The 21,729-nt window shown below is 48.2% G+C and overlaps 2 protein-coding genes across 4 annotated transcripts in view; one reads left to right on the top strand and one right to left on the bottom strand.

Annotated features, from left to right (window-relative positions):
* LOC105354996 (CD209 antigen-like protein E) overlaps positions 1-21,729 on the bottom strand; it is a 686,243-nt gene that overhangs the window by 112,244 nt on the left and 552,270 nt on the right. The gene's annotated exons all lie outside the window — the stretch shown is intronic.
* Positions 681-15,977, top strand: LOC101160921 (neuronal acetylcholine receptor subunit alpha-7-like). Of its 2 annotated transcripts, XM_023959690.1 has the most exons (10): positions 681-1,424; positions 2,627-2,766; positions 2,894-2,938; positions 3,011-3,120; positions 3,199-3,278; positions 6,297-6,464; positions 6,549-6,743; positions 9,043-9,129; positions 11,094-11,203; positions 13,921-15,977. In XM_023959690.1, exons 1-10 carry the CDS (start codon positions 1,373-1,375, stop codon positions 14,644-14,646), a joined length of 1,713 nt encoding a protein of 570 aa, XP_023815458.1. In that variant the 5' UTR covers positions 681-1,372; the 3' UTR covers positions 14,647-15,977. The 2 variants fall into 2 exon arrangements, with proteins under 2 accessions (XP_023815458.1, XP_023815457.1); XM_023959689.1 differs by lacking the exon at positions 681-1,424 and having other exon boundaries at positions 2,509-2,766.

Below are 21,729 nucleotides of genomic sequence, written 5' to 3'. Positions count from 1 at the left end.
TGCTGCTGCTGCTGCTGCTGCTGCTGCTGCTGCTGCTGCTGCTGCTGCTGCTGCTGCTGCTGCTGCTGCTGCTGCTGCTGCTGCTGCTGCTGCTGCACACAGACTCACAGCACAGCAGCTCAGACACAAGCCGTTAGCCTGGATGGACGTCATTGTTCTCCTGTGACGTTCCTCCTCACTAATGTGGCTTTAATTCACTGCGCTCCTTCCTCTTCCTCCTCTCTAATGGTCCTCCTCCTCCTTCTCCCCGTGGGGGGGCTCTCAGCCTGCTGCTGTGGGCTAATCGAGGCCAGCTCCTCATCACTCCTGCTTCAGCTGAGCAGTCTGGAAGCACACCAGCAGATGTCCCCCTCCCGTCTTCTGATGGATTCCACTTTTGGCTGAGCGCCGTGGTGACGGCCGCACGGCGGCGCAAAACTAACCCCCCCCCCCCAGAGTAAAGGAGAGCCGGCTGGACGGACGCTGTGATTTAAGGCATTCTGCTGGATGCAGCTCTTCCTCCTCATCCATCCTCCTCTGGGGGGCCACTCCGCTTCCTCTGTGCGCATCCGAGCATGAGAGCCCCCCCCCCTGTGATGGGCTTCCTGAGAGGGGGGCAATTCCGAAGGACAGAGGAAGTAATGGGGTAATCTATTATACAGTCCAAGCCTTTCTTTACCCCCCCCCCCCCCCCGTGCCCTGACATCAGCATTTCACTGGACAAATGAGACGCAGAGTTGAAGTGCGCACATTCCTGTTGTCCTCCTGCACAGACCAGCACTTTCTGTGAGGAGCTGGGATCCATCTGCTTCATGTGGGGGGGGCACACACACATGTGCACACACACACACACACACACATGTGCACACACACCCCAAAGCCAACATTTGGATGAAGACGAGGTTTTTAGAGGAAACTTTGACAGTAAAGAGCACGAGGAGTCGACACAGAACAGGAAGGAGACTTTTTTAGACGGAAAAATCCTTCTTGACTCTTTCTTTCATCTCTTTCTGCTGCCATCTTCTTTCCTCTCACTTTTGTTTTGCTTCAGTGTCGGTTTGAGTGAAAACACACAACAGCTTTGTGTGTTTTTGTCAGCTGGACCTATAAAAAGCTCTCCCTCCTGCATCCCTCCTTCTTTTATCTTAACTCTCCCCCCATTGAGATTTTTGTCTCTGATGCTCTCCATTTTAGGCCCACCTCCCAGAGAGAAAGCTCCCGGCTACGCCTCCTCCTCCTCCTCCTCCTCCCATCCAGCTCACACTCATTTTCTCAGATGCCGACTGGAAGGAGAGCGGAGGATTCCTAGCAGCAGCCGGAGTCTGCTCTCCGTCCCTCTTCCTCGCCTTCTGGAGCGTTTCCTCCTCTCGTCCTCTGGCCGCTCATCACCAGGATGTGGCGCTCGCTGGCTCTGCTGCTCTCTGGATTCTCCGCTTTGATCCACGGTGAGCCCACCTGCATCCCCGTCCTCATCCGTCTTCTGGCCACGGTAGTTTTCCTCCGACAGAAACCCGGGACCAGGATTCGGTCCTGATGCTGGGCTCGTTCGGCAGACGCGCGCTCGAAGTGAGGAAGAGGACTTCCCAAGTGCGATTCTGGCTCACCTGTTTGCTATTCGGGCTCTTCTCGTCTGTGTGGGAACACATGTCTGCGGCTCGGATGCCTCCGCATCCCCGACAGGCAGGAGGAAGTGACAGACGGAGCCGTCACTCTCTGGCTGCATCAGAGGATGTGAAGCGAAAGCAGGTCTGCTCGTCTCAGCTCTTCTGGGGTCCGGCTGCTGTGGTGGACGTGTTGCTGCAGCCGGGCTGCTGGGGCTCCACGGATCAACTTTCCCTTCCAGCACAGGAACGGAGTTCCGGCCGGGTTTGGGGGAAGTTGTAGATCAAGAGCAGAGCCGCGTGAAAGCCGAGAAGGTGGCGGCTGCTGCAGTGACTTCACTCGGGCTTTTCTTGGTTGAGACCTGCTTTGAAGGAAACCGCCGAGAGCGAATTTCTCTCCAACACGGAGCTTTCCTCTGTGTGTGTGAGGCTTCATAGTGTCAAACCCTAAATAAAGACACTTTCATTCTCATTTCTAACAACCGAGCTGGAAACCTCTGGATCCGGAAAACCTGTTTGACATTTTTACCTCTGGAGATTCTCCAAACCTCCTTGATTATAAATGATCGGAGCCACTGATGCTCCGACACGCTTTCCCACTGTTTCCATCTGATTACTCAATGTTCTTCAAGCTCTCTTGGATTTCCTTCTCATGTTTATTGATTTCCCTGCAGGCGTGATATTTCCGTCTACATAAGGAGTCGGACTTTTGCTTCCTTTGGAAAAAAGAATCCTTAAAAAAAAACGAGATAAGGAGGTTTAACCCTTGTGCTATCTTAGATGACCCCCCCTTCCATTGACGTGTTCTCCCTACCATGACAAAGGTGGATAAAGGTGGAAAGATTTCATGTAATCCATGGACACCAGTGAAGATCACAAATCATTGAAGAAAAAAGGTTCAGAACTCTGTCTAGTGGGTCTAGATGACCCCACTCCCAATGTTAACGTGTCTAGGATAGAACAAGGGTTACACGTGATTAACTGTATGCATTTGATCACCAAACCCAGACATTTGTTTTGCGGGTTGACGTTTTCTCCGTCTTCAGTGTCGCTGCAGGGTCCCCACCAGAGAAGCCTGCTGAAGAGCCTCCTGAAGGACTACAACCGCATGGAGCGGCCGGTGGCCAACGACTCCCACACTCTGACTGTCCACTTCACGCTGAGTTTGATTCAGATCATGGACGTGGTAGGTGAACGCCGGCGGGGCAGGATGGGTCTCCATGAATGTCCCCACTGGATTAAACTCCTAGAATGACGCTTAACTGGCTGGTTTCGAGGATTTCTGCTGATTGATGATCTGACTTGGGTTTCAGGATGAGAAGAACCAGGTGTTAACGTCTAACATGTGGTTACAGATGGTGAGGAGCCTTCAGACGTTTTGCTTTCTTGCCGTTTTGGTCAAAAGTGAGTTGAAAGCGGTGTGTTTGCAGACGTGGTACGATCATTACCTCCAGTGGAACCAGAGTGAATATCCTGGAGTGAAGAACCTGCGCTTCACCTCAGACCAGGTCTGGACCCCGGACATCCTCCTCTACAACAGGTAATGCAGACCCAAACGCGCTTCTCCTGCTCGCCCCGGCAGGAAGCATCACTCCTTCCTTCCTCTGCGCCTCCTCAGTGCAGATGACGACTTTGACTCCACCTTTAAGACCAACGTCCTGGTGAACTCCAGCGGCTACGCCAAGTATCTGCCCCCAGGTGAGCCTTCTGCTTTCACTGAGCATCGTTTAAACCTTTCCGTCACCTCCTCATTTGCCCCGAGGGGCAGCAGCGTCTCTCGGCCTCATCAGCTTCATATTTGATCAGAGCAGACAGATTCCTGCAGTGACAGCAGTCACAGGCCGCCGCTCCGTCTCCAGCTTCGTGCAGAATCGCTGGAAGCTCATGAAAAGCGTTTCTCCTGGGTCTGATCGGAGTCTCTGCTCTGTTCTTCCCCAAGATTCAAGGGAGCGAATCCCTGAAATAACCCCCTGCAGTGACTGTGAGACTGAAACCTCACGGACGCATCCATTCATTCACCGGACAGCCTGGTTAATAGGCTGCTGTTGAATGTAAATAGACGGAGGAGGAGCTGAAAGACAGGAGAGGAGGAGGCGCTGGCGTGAATGCATGAACAGACAGATCCTGCAGAGCAGCTCATTCAGAGTAAATAAAGGTCAGCAGGTCAGACGGGGAGCGCCGGAGCTTCAGGTGTTTGTGTAGCCGCTCCAGTCTGGATGGTCGGGGTTTAAAGGCCGCGTCACACAGCCACTACGTACAGTCATGGCCAAAGGTTTAGAGAATGACACAAAGTTTGCTGCTAAAGTGCTCTTAGATCTTTGATTCAGTTGCTTCTGTCATGAACTGAAGTATGATTCCAAGCAAACGTTTATACGTTTAAAAGCTTTTACCAACAATTCCATGACGTTTATGCAAAGAGTCAGTGTTTGCAGTGTCGGCCCTCCGTTTCCAGGACCCCTGCAATCCCACTGGGCGTGCTGTCAATCAACTTCTGACTGACAGCAACCTGTTCTTTCAGAATCACTTCTTGGAGTTTGTCAGAATTAGTGGGTTTTTGTTCGTCCTACCGCCTCTTGAGGATTGACCACAAGTTCTCAATGGGATTCAGATCTGGGGAGTTTCCAGGCCATGGACCCAAAATGTCAACGTTTTGGTCCCCGAGCCTCTTAGTTCTCACTTCAGCCTTAAGGTCCGGTGCTTTATGGTTATGGAAGATGAATTGTTGGTCTCCAAACTGTTGGATTGTTGGAGGGAGTTGCTGTTGGATGGTGTTTTGTGTGTTTTTGGGCTGAATTGTGAGTGAGCCCCCTCCCTTGGATGAGAAGCAGCCCCACCCATAAATGGTCTCAGGATGCTTTACTGTTGGCGAGACACAGGACTGATGGAGGCGCTCACCTTCTCTTCTCCAGACAAGCCTTTTTCCAGATGCCCCAAACAATCAGGAGGCATCATGGGAGATGACTTTGCCCCGGTCCTCAGCGGTCCATTCACCAGACTTTCTGCAGAAGATCCATCTGTCCCTGATGTTTTTTTGGAGAGAAGTGGCTTCTTTGCTGCCCTTCTTGCCCCCAGGCCATCTTCCAATAGCCTCACAGATGCAGATGCGTCACAGCTGCCGTTCCTGAGCAGCTCTGCTCTGGTGGACCTCCCATCCAGAATCCTCTTTAGACCATCCTGGCGTTTGCTGGACTTTCTTGGACGCCCAGAAGCATCTAAACAGGAATTGAACGTCTTTCCTTGAAGTTCTTGATGATCCTGTAAATTGTTGATTTAGGTGCAATCTTCGTTGCCACAACATCATCGCCATCTTTATGCAACGCGATGATGGCTGCACGCGTTTCTTTGCAGGTCACCATGGTTACCAATGGAAGAACAATGATTTCAAGCATCTGGTCTGCCATTGTAACCCCATCAGCCTGACAGAATGATCTCCAGCCTGGAGCTCGTCTACATTCTCACCTGAGTTAAGGAGACGATGACTGAAATGATCAGCAGCTCCTTTAATGACAGCAATGAAATGTCTTTTTTCTGGATTAAGTTCATTTTCATGGCAAAGAAGGAGAATGCAATTCATCTGATCACAGTTCAGAACATTCTGGAGTTTATGCAGATTGCTATTGTATTTCCAATTTCCAATATTTATGTCATTCCCAAAACCTTTGGTCACGACTGTACATTTTGCGGATATTCCACGGATGAAAACTGGTCATACATGTATCCATGTAGAAAAAGTTGTTGTCTTTATGTGAATTTTTCACAGATGTATCACGAATGAACCATAAACCACAGAAGAATTACGAATAGACAAAGAACACGTAAACTAACGGAAAAGCCAAATCTGGCCCAAAACCAGTCCTGTCATTGGAACGTGATCTGTGCGCCGTATACGCGATATAATGGGATACATCGGTGGTTCATGCGTGAAAAGTCTGTTTGACAAACGTGGCACAAATTTGCATCTGCATATCACAAAAATCATGCACAATAATTGCGCATAAACGACGTAAAATACGCATAAAATGTGTGATTCTTGACCGAGCGAGTTTCAAACGGCTCAAAACCGAATTCACGTCGCCCTAAACCCTCAACGGACATCTGTGCACACCGACGAACGCAAGAATCACGCATGAGTGAGGTCTATCACGCATGGATCATGAATGCACGTGGTGACTGTGACGCTGCGTTTGGAAGGTCAGGTGATGTTTCAGCTGCGGTGAGGATTCACTGACATTTCCTGCAAAGAGCCTTGAGTCTGTCTTGTTCAGATTGCATTCTGGGAACTTGAGCGCCGAGGTTCAATGGGATGAATAATCTTTCTGCATTAGGCTTGGTGCATGGAGGATGTGTGAGGATTCTCCTGGAGAACAGGCGCTTTTGTTGTGCAGTGTCCTACCCGTTCTGTTGTTGCCGAGCCGTCTGCTGCATGCGCAGACACGCCGACTGCATGCGCAGACACGCCGACTGCATGCGCAGACACGTCGACATCACTGCTGCCAGCTCACAGACCTGCCTTTAAATGGTGGCTGCTTCATATCGACTCTGAGCTATTTGAATTCCAAAACAACAGAAAGCGGTGGTGAGATCTCTTTTCCCATCACTTCTGTCTGAAATCTCCATCTTGCGGTGACGGACAGACGTGTTTGTGAAGCAGATCTTTGTTTCTCTTGCATCAACCCTGAAAAGCGTCTGTCCTCTGTCTGTCGCTGTTCTTCTCAGGAATCTTTATGAGCACGTGCAACGTGGATGTGCGCTGGTTTCCTTTTGACATCCAGAAATGCAACCTGAAGTTTGGCTCTTGGACCTACGACGGGTGGCTGCTGGACCTCCAGATGATCGAAGCCGACATCTCGTCCTACATGCCCAACGGGGAGTGGGATCTGATCGGTGCGCAGGAGGAAAACCCTTTGCAACCTTTTCCCGCTCGTTCCTGCGGCAGGTGAATCACTTTCCCGCCTGCTTCCCTCGCAGGAGTTCCCGGCAGCAGGAATGAAATCTTCTACGACTGTTGCAAGGAGCCGTACACCGACGTGACCTTCGTCATCACCATACGGAGGCGGACGCTGTACTACGCCCTGAACCTCCTCATCCCGTGCGTGCTGCTGTCCTCCATGACCTTGCTGGTGTTTGTGCTGCCGGCCGACTCCGGAGAGAAGATCTCGCTGGGTGAGAAGAATCGACACTGACAGACACGTCCAGGCAGGGAGCCGGCCGGCAGAGCCTTGGTAAAATGAGATTTGAAGGGAAAAAACGGGATATGTCTGACACGGCCAGGCAAACCTGCACAAAAACAAGCGGCTGTTTTTACTGACCGCTCCAAAATCGTTATCAAAGGTTTTCTGGCGATGCTATCAGGATTCCCAGAACAGAAAGGGATTCAGCTTCGAGCTCTGAAGAAACAGCAGCTGCTGCGTATTTTTTTTAAAATCTTATCGCTTCAACCGGCTTCACATTAAACTACTGCATTCAGAAACAAGCTGAGCCACAAGTCCTGGTCGTATTTGTGACAGGAAACACGCTGGGCGCTGAGCTGGAATGTTTGTTGCACCGCTAATGTTAGCTTGGGGCTGTGAGGGGCTGTAAGCTAGCGGGAGAGATTGTACATAGATGGATGGTGGGAAGTGGGGACGGGCTTACTCCGCGCCAACAGTCCCGCCCACAACTCAGAGGTGAATTTCTAATAGTGCTCTGCAGAAACTAGGTCCTAGAAAATGCCGTTTTTTAAAAATGTAGACTAAAAACAGCATCATCATAATTAAAAGACCTCTGGGAACACTTTGCAAACTGATTAGAAGATGATCAGAGCAGGACTGTATGAATATTTAGGATTACTTTTTTATTTCATTCCAATATGAAGCTTCAACATTTTTATTTTCCAGGTGGAAACTTGTGTTTTTTTCGTATGTCTGTGTGTCAAAGCCCAGAACTTGTGCTCAAAATAGAATAGAAGACAACACGGCATCTCCATATCACTGTATTCTCCCCTCCGTGCTTTACAGTTGGGGTAACAGTGCGGGCAGCAGAATACGTTCAAGTTTTCACAGGAAACCATTGCCAGAGGTTTGCTCTTAACCATGAAGGAAGCGATTTAAAACGCTGTGTTTCATCTGCATGAGAGCCGTTGCTATGGAAACATAGTTCCGTTACCTAGGTTCATGTGAACAAGAGTTTAGAGGGTTCATGTGAGCATGGGTTTAGTCATGATTCAGAAAAATCTTTGTTTTTTGGTCGGAAACAGATCAGACCACAGTTTAGATAACCGCAGTGCAAAAGGAGGAACCAGAAGATATTTGTATGAGCGTTTTCTGCTGACTGTTAGTCCATGAATATAAAAAAAGGTGGTGAAATATTTATGCACGTCGCGCCTTCAGTCACTGGCCCAAAAAAACAAGAAGCAGCTGACAAGAGAGGAAAACATGCAATAACGCCGGGCAGGCTTCAAACGCCACCGGGAAACGTCTCAAGACATTCAAATGTTTGCAACTTTATTGAACACGACTGAACTTTTCCATCAGACAGACACAGAAGGCTTCCATCTGCTCTTTAAAAAAAGGATTTGGACTTTCAAGATGAGGAGGGGGGGGGGGGGGGGGCTGTTAGGAGCGACAGACTGCTGTGGGGGGGGAGGGGGGGCAGCAGCAGTTTACCACCTTTACTCGTCTGAAGCAATGAAGAAACTAAAGTAATGAGTTATTGTCCTGACATCTTCCATTTAATTTCTCTTTTCTTTTTTTTAAATAGATAGTTAAAGTAATGAACGTGTCATCTTCAAACATCAATACATTTCTGTGTCTGTTTTGGGGGGTGGGGGGGTCTGCTTGGTCAGCTACCACAGCATTATCTAAGCATTTCCTGAGACTCAATGCAGGATGGATTATGCAGCATTTTTCCAAAGATGAAACAAGAAAAACACACACACGACCAATTAAAGCATCGATGTAATTAAGAATATTGAACTGATCAAAGGTGGTGGTGGTGGTGGTGGGGGGGGGGGGTGCATGCTGCCTTCCAGGAAACACTTTTTAATACTAGCTGATGAAGTACAGGCGGGGACAAAGCGGTGGGGTCCTCAGGGCTGGAGGAGGGACACGGGAGGAGCTGCTTTAATTCATCTAAGGTCCTGGGGGGTTCATATTTTATTTCTTAGCTCTCGGGGGTTTAATTGGATGATCTGAGGAAGGAGCGTTCTGCCGGCAAAGCAGGCTCTAAATCCCCCCCTGACAGGATGAGTGGAGGCGGCTCCTCAGCAGGAGGCGGCGGGCCGCGGCTGTGCAGGTGCAGAGCGTCCGCCAGCCTCCTCGTTTGCATAAATCGAAGCAGAGCTCATTGGGAGTGTGAGCATTTGTCAGAATAACAAACACACCGACGGTGCGGCCCCCCCGGCTGCAGACTGAGTGCTCCAGCAAAGGTGTGTGAGGCATTCAGAGCTGTGTGTGTGTGTGTGTGTGTGTGTGTCTGCCTGCAGGCATCACCGTGCTGCTGTCGCTGACCGTGTTCATGCTGCTCGTCGCAGAGATCATGCCCGCCACGTCAGACTCCGTCCCCCTCATAGGTACGTCCCAAAGGAGCTGCAGCCGCTGGAGAATTGATTTGATCTAAACAATTATTTTTGATTTGGCAAAAGTTTTCAGATTATGAAATAAAATTAGAATGACAAAGACGTCCCTTAATGACTAGATAGATAGACGTTTGGGATGCAGAATTTTCTAACTTGATGGGAAAGAAATCATTTAAAACTATCCAATATTTATGTTTTTGATTTATTTGATTAATCCTATACAAACTTTGGTAATTATATTTGATCCATGCGTTTTTGTTGTTGGTTAATTGTTTTGTGTAATTTTCTTTCTATTTTTTTACATTCACATTTTTATTTTTTGGGCTGCTTTTAATCGCTGCTTCCTAAAATGAACAAACAAAAACCAGATTTATTTTATTAACTCTAAAAGCCCTGAAAGGAAACTGTTGTAGGGTTCTCCAGGGTCAAGCCAGGACCCGGCGGCACCAGTGGAACAGAACATGTCCGGAAATGTGTCCACTTGGACTGTGGTTTAGTACACATCATTTTAATTTGAAGGAAAAACGGGTCTGGGTTCTTGATCTTGGTAAAATAAAACAACATTTTTTGGAACTTGGTACATGTTTTATGCCCTGTAGTTCCTCATCTGTCCACTAGGGGCAGTAGAAGCTGCTCATTTCAAAATGGCTGCAAAAAAACCCTTTTGGCGGGAAAGGTTTTCCTAATTTTCTAAACTTTATGGTGAGAAAAACTCGTCTATTGTTATTCATTTATTTAATGGCTACCTGCTGTATTTAAATAATGTAAAAATTGTTGATTATTATTTTTTTATGATCCTGCTAAAGCATGTTCAAAATGTGTGGATGAAAATTGAGACAGTCTATATATTTTTACTTCTCTTACTAATATTGTTGTGAGTAAAAATTAAAGAAAAACAACAAATTATAGTTGATACAATCTATAAAAACATGAGCTTTTTTTCTTTAATCAAAGGGGTTTTAAAAACATCTAAGTTCTTTCTTTACTCGGTTGCTCAGCTTTTAAACAAACGTTTAAACACGTCATTAATCTCTGCTGCTTTAACGAAAACAGGAAGTTTGTTGGAGGCTAAAAAAAACAAGAATACTAAAGAATTCCAAGTATTGTAGCTACTCAAGTAAAAGTACAGTAGAGTACAGTTTTTACTGAACGGACCTCCCCAGCTCTGGCTCCCATCAGAAGAACCGAACACAGAAAAGATCCACTGAAGTCCCACTCAGACATTTTTCAAAATGACAACACTTTGGACATTTAATATGCTGGTTTCTCATTATTCTAATTGAAAACAGGCTTTAGAGGATTTACAGGCTGTTGCATTTCCTTCTGAGCTGCACAATTTCTCTGTTCCAGAGCAAAAAAGAAAGATCGAATGCAGCTTCTGGTCCACTGATTGTTCTGATAGAGAATATTAAAATAGAATAATTCATCAGCAAGAGCCACAAATATGTAAAGTTGGATTACACCGCCGTCCATGCAGCTCCCTGTGAATTCCTCCTAAATCCTTCAAATCTGGACATTCTCATGCGGTTCTGTAAAAACCCCAACATGCAACAAAGCTGCAGAGCCGCAAACATTTATTAGGCTCGATTTATGACGAGAAAAGCTGGGAAAGTATTTTTAGTGAGCGAAGAGCTGAGCTGGGACGCGACGCACAGAGATATATTTTAGCATGAAACACAAACGCTGATCATTAAAAAGCTGGAATCTAAGGATTTGTATTTATTAGAGTGCTGCTTTCAGCAGGTTTTTTTTTTTAAGTCCAGCTACCCTCATCTTAATCTGTTTGATGATGCTGCCAATATTTTATTGGACATAAAGCAGCAGAACGAAATGTTTGCAGTTTGTCATGAAAAATATGCTCAGCCTAAGTAAACAAGGAAAATAAATCTAGAATACAGGAGTGTCTTCCCTCCACCAGCTGCTTCTGTGGACTCACTGTGCTCTGAACTCCTCCTCAGGTCAGTACTTTGCCAGCATCATGATCATCGTGGGGATGTCGGTCATCGCCACCACGGTGGTCCTGCAGTATCATCACCACGACCCAAATGGAGGGAACATGCCCAAATGGGTGAGGCTGCGCCGTCGGTTCCACCTGACCTAAAAAGCTATGCCGCCGCCTGTCAGAGTAGAGCCCCGCCTTCCTGTTTCAGTTACAATAAGCAGGCCTTGTTATTCTGCATCTGCATTAGTACCAGCATCAACATTAGCGTCTGCATAGTTTTTAACATCAGCATCAACACTAGCGTCAGTTTCAGCATCAGCATTAACATTAGTATCAACCTTAGCATCAACATCAGTTTCAGCATCATTTTAGCATCAGCATCAGTTTCAGCATTATTTTTAGTATCAGCATTAGTTTCAGCATCAACATCAGCACATGTGACTCATCCTCTGCTGCTCGTCTGTTCGGCGTGTTCTTCAAACGCCACAGACGTGTTCATAAGTGTGTTTCAAAGCTCAGGTTGAGTGGGTGGAGACACTTTTACTCAGTTTCCCTCCATTTTTACTGCCTTATGTTTACACACAAAACCCACCGGAAAGTTTCCACCAACCTCTGAAGATGCTGAACTAAGATTGTAGTATTTTCTGGGAAGCAGTGACCACGCAAAGGCTGGTAATGAGCTGTAAGCGTGCTGACCTCCAGTAAGGACGCTCTGTCAGCCTGCAGGATGCCTGCTGGCCAGTTCCTGGGCTAATTGATGAGGTTCAGATGAGGGCGTTGAACCAGCACCGTTCATAATTGCAACCTGCACGAGAACGGCAGCAGTGGCCCGGCTCGTAAACAGACTCTGCAGAGACTAATTGAGCCGTCATTTAAACATCAGCTCTCATTAGGCGGGGGTGGGGGTGGGGGGGTGTTTAGAGTTCATCATGGATGAGGACAGGAAGTCAGGAGAATCGTTATCAGACTGAATCTAATCTGCTGCTAATCTCTCCAGTAATTTACACGACTGGAAGCTCATTGCATCTCCATCGTCAGTTAATCTGGTTCTCCTCTGTGCAGAAAACCCTCGTGAGGCCAAAGAGCACCTCGCCCCCAAAGGCGCTGTAACACAGCGCCTTTGGGGGCGGAGTCATCATCAGTCTGATGGTGGTGTGAAGAGGATGATGGGATGGCAACCCTCTTAGGCTGTGAAAAAACAAAAGCAGCAGTGTTTTCAGACCATCCTTATCGTCTGTCACGTTGGTGTTGGGTCAAAAAAGGACAAAAGAAAACTTTCACGATAAACCACTGACTATATCTGAGAACTGGAATGAGTGACTCCTCCCCACCGGCGTTCCGAACAGGAAGAGGCTCCAAGAAGCCAAGTTCTCAAAGACGTCTATGGAGAAATAAACAGCTGTTAGTCAGTCGTTCTATTGGTCAGAAGAACCCGTCTCACTCTGATACCTTTTTTATTTTTAATATTTGTCACTCAATTTATAAACTGTCCAATTAGATCCCTCAATAAAAGAAGGTGGAGCCGGCTGGCCCTCTCGTCCAATGTTGGAAAGGTTTGACAGACCAATCACTGCTTACTAAAGGCCCGTACACACCGGGACGAATATTCGCCAGGCGTTATTCGCCAGCGTTTTTCGCCACGTTTTTTGTGTTCACACCCAGGCGATTTTCGCTGACGGTGAGCCGAGCGAACATGCAATTTCATTCCCTGACATTAGATGGCGCTTAATGTAAACAGAAATACTCCTGTACACAAGGTGGCGCTGCGCAACTTTACCCTTCTTAAAGTCGCTTTTCACTCAGAAGAAGAGAGCAAGTATTTACGCGCTTGTCAGAATAATACAAAGAAAACATGAATATTTCAAGCATCAGTAGCTCCAACTGGTACTTGGTAAGGGGATATTTAAGAATGTCCGTCATTATTTCTTTGCGGCAGTGTTGACGCTACTTGGCGTCTATCTTCTTCGCTGGTATGTGTGCTCAGCAAGGCAGTTTTGTGTTTGAGCGCCCCCAAGTTGTGTTTTACTGTAACTTCAGAAGCTCCAGACACGTGTGCAAAAGCGCCATTCTCATTGGTCGAATAGATTTCGACGCGACGCGTCGAAAAAAAAAAACGAACCCGAGGCGTTTTTTTTTTTTTGACGCTTTGTCGCTTGGCGTTTTTTCGCGTCGGTGTGCACACTCTCATTGGTGCCCTTTGTTTAGTCACGAGGCGTTAAACGTCGGCGAAAATCGCCGGCGAAATTCGTCCCGGTGTGAACAGGCCTTTACACCTTCTGGCTCCAAGATGGCAGCATCCTGTATGAGTAAAAAAATGGCGACTGAACTGACTTCATCTGCTTGGAGCCAGAAGTGAACCATTTTCCATGGATGACGTCACTCTCGCTTGGTTCTTGGTCTCTGGTTTAAACCCGTTTTTGGATGGTTTCAAGTGTCCCTTATCTAAAGGTAGATCTGTCCAAACCTGAGAACCCCCCACCCCCACATGAGCACCAGACCTCCACCGTGCTCTCAATGCAGGACACAGTTTTTGTGTGGTCACACACGTGTTTCTAAGAGTTGAAATCTGACTTTTCCTCATTTTCGGTGCCGTTTCTAGCCGTTCTCTTCTTCCAGCAGCCGTTGGTTCTTTTGGGTCTCCTGTGTCGCCTTGTGACGCAAAATGAAAACACATTTATTATTTGCTCTAATGTGACTTTTGGATTCAATACCTTCTGCGTTTTCTCAGTTTTTCCGTCCATCTGTGGAAAACATAAAGACGTGCCTGAAGATCATATTTGTCACAGTATCTTTTGCCCCCCGACCGCATTTCTCATTGTCTGTGTCCCCCCCTCCCCCCTCAGGTGCAGCTGGTCCTGCTCCAATGGGTGGCGTGGTTCCTGCGGATGAAGCGGCCGGGCGAAAGCGACGACCCGGAGAGGCCGCCCTGCGCCCCCCACCTGCGGCGCTGCTCTTCGGGCTCTCAGAGCGGGAGCATCCCCAACCCCCCGGACCACACCCTCCACCCCCTGCACCCGCAGAGCCTGGCCCCCCTGCAGACGGGGCCCCTCCACGTGGGGCACCCCCACCTGCACACCCAGTCCACCACCAACAACAACGGGAACCTCCTCTACATGGGCTTCCAGAGCATCGAGGACTCGTCCGTGCTGTCGGAGCCGGTCCAGAGGAACGTGTCCGCGGGGCCCCCGCGCGTGGCAGGGAGCCCCCCTCCGCACCTGCCGTCACAGTTCTGCAGCTCCCCGCCGCCTCCCGCTTCCAACATGGACACCGTGGCCTGTCCCAGCACGGTGTCCAGCGGCGGGGGGTTCGGGGGCGGAGTGGGAGGCTGCTCCACAGCCGGCATCGGGGACCCCCAGCTGCAGGCCATCCTGGAGGAGGTCCGGTACATGGCGGACCGCTTCCGAGAGCAGGACGAGGCGGAGAGCGTGGCGAACCAGTGGAAGTTTGCGGGCGCCGTGATCGACCGGCTGTGCCTGGTGGCGTTCAGCGTCTTCAACATCATCTGCACCATCTCCATCCTCATGTCTGCTCCTAACTTCGTGGAGGCGGTCTCCAAGGACTTCGTTTGAAAGCACAGCGAGCAGCAGAGGAGGAGCATGATGGGAACACCACTTCCAGCAGACTTTGGGCTCGGAGAATTCCAGGATCTGTGAAAAAATTATGAGTTCCTTCGCCACACATTCTGTTTGTAGCTGAAATAAAGGGGGGGGACAGATGAGGCGGGGCGAAGAAACCGATTTAAATCAGGGCAAACAGGGTGCTTCATCAAATGCAGACAAGGGGGGTAATTGGTTTCTATGTGGCTATTTCAAAGACTCCCCCCAGAATTACAGCGAGAGATGAATCCGGGATCAGACGGCATTCCAAGCAGAGAGCGACGGCAGCTTGACAGATGAAGAAGACGTGCCCGCCCCTCATCTCACAGCAGTGGAGACAGCCTCCCACTCCCACTCGGGGAGAAAACACTGCATCGTTTAGTTTGATGCGAGGCAAAGAGGAGCGAGGAAGAGTCAACTCCTCGTTCACCGCGGTGCTGCATGGAACAGCTGAGAAATGGAGAACCTCAGAGCAGCAAGGAGCAGGAAAACCCTCCACATCCGTCCTGCTGGTCCAAAGTCTGAAGACCTGGGATTATCTCTGAGAGTAAGAAGCTTTCTAAGGAGGAGTTCTCGCCCCTTTAGGTCGGAACGCCTTATCTTTAGGAGGAGATTGGCAATCAGAGGAGATCAAAGCTCCTCCGTCTCCTCCTGAACGGGGAAGCTGAATTATCCGATCATCAGCACTGCAGCCACATCGGAGACCAATGAAAACTCACCGAGCCGGAGCTTAACTGCACCTGGCAGGTCATAACTAACCGAGGAAACTCTCTGGATTTCACATTAACGGTTTAATCGCTCAGGCGGGGGGGTCAGACGTTTCAGAGAGGAAGCCAATAAAAAAACCAGAGGAACGTGAGGAGGGGCCGGTAACGTTCCACCGGCTCCTATGAGCGGCCTGCAGCTTCACAGGTGACCTGACTCACCTGTACGTTTATGAAAGGAACCAAACACCAATAGATGACGCCGGAGGGTGAGAAGGACTCATCTCCCTCCTGACAGATGGACATGTGCATTGAGTCAGCTTGGCTTAAACCACAGACAGACACAGGCTTGTGTTGTTGTTGTTTTATAAGGAAGGCTGCTTGGAGTTAACACCAAAAAAAAAGTCCAAAACGCCTTTTTTCTCCAAAGCTGATAATTTAGCTTCCAGGAAAAGTGTGAGTGGACAACAACCGACGCATTTCCTCTGCTGGGAATGTAACAGGAACAGAAAAAACACCAAACATCGTCTATTTAGGTGACCACACAGGGCCGGAGGGAAACGGCACCGTTCAATACACATTTGATTCTTTTTCCATAAACTTGAGATATTTTGTTCTTTAATTTGTGGAAGGGAACCAGTGCTGCACAAATTTCTGGAAGAATGATCAATTATTATTTCTATTATGATCGCAGTAAACTGCAGACGTTCATTCCTACATGTACTTCCCCACACCACTGTACTCCCACCTCCCTGCTTTAGAGTCGAGTCTTGTTGTAACCCCTTCATTAGTCTTGAGCAGATCAAGAGAAACTTTTTATGTCATTTTTGTGCTGCCATAAACAGTTCTGTTTGATCTTTTGAGGGATTGGTTCAAATGAACAGAAAAATGATTTGTTTTTACACGTGGATGCTGAAGGATGCTGAGGGATGCTGATGGATGTTGATGGAAGCTGAGGGATGCTGATGGATGTTGATGGATGCTGAGGGATGCTGATGGATGTTGATGGATGTTAATGGATGCTGAGGGATGCTAATGGATGCTGAGGGATGTTAATGGATGCCGAGGGATGCTAATGGATGCTGAGGGATGCTGATGGATGTTGATGGAAGCTGAGGGATGCTGATGGATGTTGATGGATGCTGAGGGATGCTAATGGATGCTGAGGGATGCTGATGGATGTTGATGGATGCTGAGGGATGCTAATGGATGCTGAGGGATGTTAATGGATGCCGAGGGATGCTAATGGATGCTGAGGGATGTTAATGGATGCCGAGGGATGCTAATGGATGCTGAGGGATGCTGATGGATGTTGATGGAAGCTGAGGGATGCTGATGGATGTTGATGGATGCTGAGGGATGCTGAGGGATGCTGATGGATGTTGATGGATGCTGAGGGATGCTAATGGATGCTGAGGGATGCTGATGGATGTTGATGGATGCTAATGGATGCTGAGGGATGCTGATGGATGTTGATGGATGCTGAGGGATGCTAATGGATGCTGAGGGATGCTGATGGATGTTGATGGATGCTGAGGGATGTTAATGGATGCCGAGGGATGCTGATGGATGCTGATGGAAGCTGAGGGATGCTGATGGATGCTGAAGGATGCTGATGGATGCTGATGGAAGCTGAGGGATGCTGATGGATGTTGATGGATGCTGAGGGATGCTGATGGATGTTGATGGATGCTGAGGGATGCTGATGGATGTTGATGGATGCTGAGAGATGCTGAGGGATGCTAATGGATGCTGAGGGATGCTGATGGATGTTGATGGATGCTGAGGGATGCTGATGGATGTTGTGGGATGCTGATGGATGCTGAGAGATGCAGATGGAGGCTGATGGATGCTAATGGATGCTGATGGATGCTGAAGGATGCTGATGGATGCTGAGAGATGCTGATGGATGCTGATGGATGCTGATGGATGCAGATGGATGCAGATGGATGCTGAAAGATGCTGATGGATGCTGAAGGATGCTGATGGATGCTGAGAGATGCTGATGGATGCTGATGGATGCTGAAGGATGCTGAGAGATGCTGAAGGATGCTGATGGATGCTGAAGGATGCTGATGGATGCTGAGAGATGCTGATGGATGCTGATGGATGCAGATGGATGCTGATGGATGCTGAAGGATGCTGATGGATGCTGAAGGATGCTGATGGATGCTGAGAGATGCTGATGGATGCTGATGGATGCTGAAGGATGCTGATGGATGCTGATGGATGCTGAGAGATGCTGATGGATGCTGATGGATGCTGAGAGATGCTGATGGATGCTGAGGGATGCTGATGGATGCTAATGGATGCTGAGGGATGCTGATGGATGTTGATGGATGTTGTGGGATGCTGATGGATGCTGAGAGATGCAGATGGAGGCTGATGGATGCTGATGGATGCAGATGGATGCTGATGGATGCTGAAGGATGCTGATGGATGCTGAAGGATGCTGATGGATGCTGAGAGATGCTGATGGATGCTGATGGATGCTGAAGGATGCTGATGGATGCTGAAGGATGCTGATGGATGCTGAGAGATGCAGATGGATGCTGATGGATGTTGTGGGATGCTGATGGATGCTGAGAGATGCAGATGGATGCTGATGGAGGCTGATGGATGCAGATGGATGCTGAAGGATGCTGATGGATGCTGAGAGATGCTGATGGAGGCTGATGGATGCTGATGGATGCAGATGGATGCAGATGGATGCTGATGGATGCTGATGGATGCAGATGGATGCAGATGGATGCTGATGGATGCTGAAGGATGTTGTTTGCTAACCGTCATGATGTCGACTCTCATCTGTTTTCAACAAGCAGGTTCTGACCAGAAGGCTGTTCTTCTTTGAGCACACGGCACCCCAATGCCTGTACACCCCCCCTCCCTGGAAATAAAGGCCTTTTTTTTTCTACCACCGCTGCTCTGCTTCTTCTGCTGTGGCTCCAAAGACGAGGAGAAAAAAAATGACGGAAGCCAAACTGCTGACGTTGGGGGGGGGGGGGGGGGGTGTTTAATGGATGACTTGTTCAGGAAGAGGGTGAGAGTGGAGGGAGGGGGTGGGGGGTAAGGTTAATAGAGGAAAGAGTGGCATTCGTGGTCATTCTTTGAATTTATGAGGAACAGCGGGGAGGAGATGGGACCTCAGACGAGTATAACTCATCAAGCGAAAGGTCACGGCGCTGCTTCCCAGCACGGCGGCGGCGATGGGGGAGGGGCGTATGCGTCAGGAAGCGACAGGAAAGAGGGTTTTCGGGCTGGCGTGAGGGCGTCTGCGTGCGGCCATCAGTCTGTGCGTTGGGATGAGAAAGGGGTTTTTCCAGCGGGGAGACGCTCCCCCCTCGGCTCAGCCACACCGCCCTGCCTGATGAGCTAACTCGACAGCGGGGAAATGTGCAGCGCCAGCAATCTGGCAGCGCCGAGATTTACTGTGTTCACTCAGATGGAATAAACGCCAGCGAGCCAGCAGGCGCTGTGTGTCCGTGGGGAATATGAGCCGAGACTTTCCCTCCTCTTGGAGTCGTTTTTTAAACTCTCATTGAATCAGAAGAAGCTGACATGAAGAGTCTCTCAGGTCTCAGATTTCAGCAAATTGGTCATTGGGCTTAAAGTCTGGCAGCGCATCCGACCTTTGACCTCTTTGCCAGCTCAGATGGTGTCATCGCCACAAAAACCGGCAGCCAATGAGGCTGAACAATATGCATTTGTGCAAACGTGAACACCCGTTCACCTGTACACTTTAAGAGCCCCGGAGCGGCGTGCTGCTGCATGCTCGCAGTCCAACCCTGCGCAGCTGAGGCCGATCAATGCCTTTTAATTACCAGAGGCCCGGAGCGCCGGTCGATAGCGCTGACGAGAAGCACGGAGACGGAGATTCTCCGGACGTTGATGGATGCCCGCTCCTCCCCGTAAGCCCGCCCACAGATGAGTCCTCAGGCCTCGTTATTCCTGCCAGGGCCACTCGCTTTACAGACCGTTTAAGCAGCTCCGGCCGCCACCGCCGCGAGCTTAAGTGGGACAGAGGCGTCCACCCAGAAGGACACGAGAAGCTGCTTAATGCAGTCAGACGGGGTCAGCCGTCATCGACTGGAGGAAGATACTTAAAAAGTATTTCCCTGACAGAGATCAATCTCCAACCAATGGAAACTGAGACGTGTTCATTCATTCTTGTAAACGCCACAAATCTATGAAAATGGAGCGTCGCCATCAGGGGAAGAGTTCCCAGTCGCCTCTTCATTTTGATGAAGGGCGGCGGGACCGTTTAAAGGCTACTGCGATGGCGCTTCACCAACGGCATTGCCTGCTCCTCCTTGGGGAAGCTCACTGCATGATGGATGCAGCTCCTGAAGGAGGAGCAGGATCTTTTAGACATTTGAGGGAGAGCCGGGACTCCTCGTTTGTGTCTTTTTGTGTTTTAATGTTTTGTGTTTAATTGTTCGTGCCGAACTTTCACCTCAGAAAAAAAAGGAGAAAGGAAAGGATTCGTCAAACAAACACCCGAGTTTCTGTGAGCGGAGCTGAGACTGGCAGCTTGGAGAGCTGACCCCACGCCGTTTTCTGCCGAGGCTTCGGCGTGGGGCGCTAAGTGGACCGGACAGGTTTCTCCTCAGGTGTGACGGCTGGATAAGCCGCCTCTCCGCCGCTCTGGGCTCATTATTCTAAGCTGACGGGTTAAAGTGGAGGAGCTGCTCACAGGAAAGCGTTCTCGTCTTCCCTCCATGTTCAAGGTCACTTTCTAAAGCAGGGGTGTCAAACATACGGGGGCCGCATGTTTGACACCCCTGCAGATTCCAGGTTTAGTCATTTATTGATGCAGTTATGTTTTATATTTGGTGTAAATGCTTCAAATATCCTGTTAATATCCTAACCTGTCTTTTAGAGCGAACGGGGAAACCCGTTTCCTTACTGTACACAGGACAACAAACCTCCTTTGAATCCTTTAAATATACAAACAAAACCCAGAATCTATATAAAAAAACAACTATCAACCAATTAACAACATAAATGTTACGCCGTAACATAAACTGTTAAAAAATGAAGAAAATAAGATGTTTTTCTTTGTCAAAAGTTTAAAAATCACCAAGAAAGTTGTGATGTTTGCCCAAATTTAACCCTAGAAATACTCAAAAAAGATCAAAGAATTATTTATCAGAAATAGAATTGTACGTCTTTAATGCAAGTATATTTATCAGGAAAGAAACCGAATCGTCACAAAAAAAGGCTTTTTGCTTAAAATAAGATGTTTTCCAGATGAAATGACTCAAAATATTACAGATTTATTTTCATGAAACAAGTTTTTACGTCTTAATAAAACATTGTTTGTTTAGTCTCTTAAAGAGTCTGATTTAATATTTAAATCATACTGCAAAAACTCTAAATAGCACAAAGTACTAACTTATTCGCTAACTTAACTTACTAACCAATACTAACTTTTTGGTCAGATTAACAATTTGCTTTAAAACAATAAATCTTGAAGTATTTGATCTTGAAAACATCGTATTTGGAGTCATTTCTTTAATGACATTGTTGACTCCTACATATGTAGTTGTAATCTGATTTTAATTGGTCTAGAAATACGGATAGTTGTTCTGTTGCAGTGCTAAAAACAAGAACATACAAGTATTTCAATGTACCTTCTTTTTTCACCATTGTCTTGCATAATTAAGGACATAAAAATTCTAACTATTAGAGCAATAAACTATGAGGCTTAATAGCTCATTAAAAATCTTTCTTAAAAGTTCAGGACTTCTATCAAAACAGATTCCTCTGGTCCTATTGGTGGATTTCTTTCACTTGTAACAAGGAAAAAACATCTTATATATGTTTTGAAACCTGCTTTTAGGACAGCTTGAGCTGAGAATTCTGGGAAATATTCATTTGTCTGCAAGCAAATGTGAGTTCAGTGAATGCAGCTTGAATCAGAGCCCAATGACACAGCAGGTGCTGCTCTTTCAGCTCCTCTACAGCGATGCTGCTAACCTCAACATTTGAGTGAATCCAGATTAGAGAAGAGCCAGAACCGGATTCTAGTCGTGGAGTGTGACAGCTGTGAGGAGTCGCATGTTTGTACCCCGGCAGAGGCGCACGGCGGGATGCAGGCGTGCTTCCATGGGTGCATCCAGAGGCCTGGCTTTAAATAAACCCCCCCTCACCTCAGCGGCTCCTGTTGAGCGCAGCAGACGTTATGATGCAGCATCAGGGACCTGCTGTGCTCAGAGGAACCAGGAACCATCATCCCTCCCTAGAAAGCACAGCCTGCAGCCGGCTGACAGGATTCAGGCATTTTGGAGCAGGAAAAACGGGATTTATTTCTTTTAAGGAGCTGGACAACAGAAACAGAGAAGCTGCGCCC

The sequence above is a fragment of the Oryzias latipes genome, chromosome 11, assembly GCF_002234675.1.
Source record: "Oryzias latipes chromosome 11, ASM223467v1".
NCBI lineage: Eukaryota > Metazoa > Chordata > Actinopteri > Beloniformes > Adrianichthyidae > Oryzias > Oryzias latipes.
The sequence above is the reverse complement of the archived record's forward strand: the minus strand, read 5'-3'. Positions and strand labels throughout refer to the sequence as shown.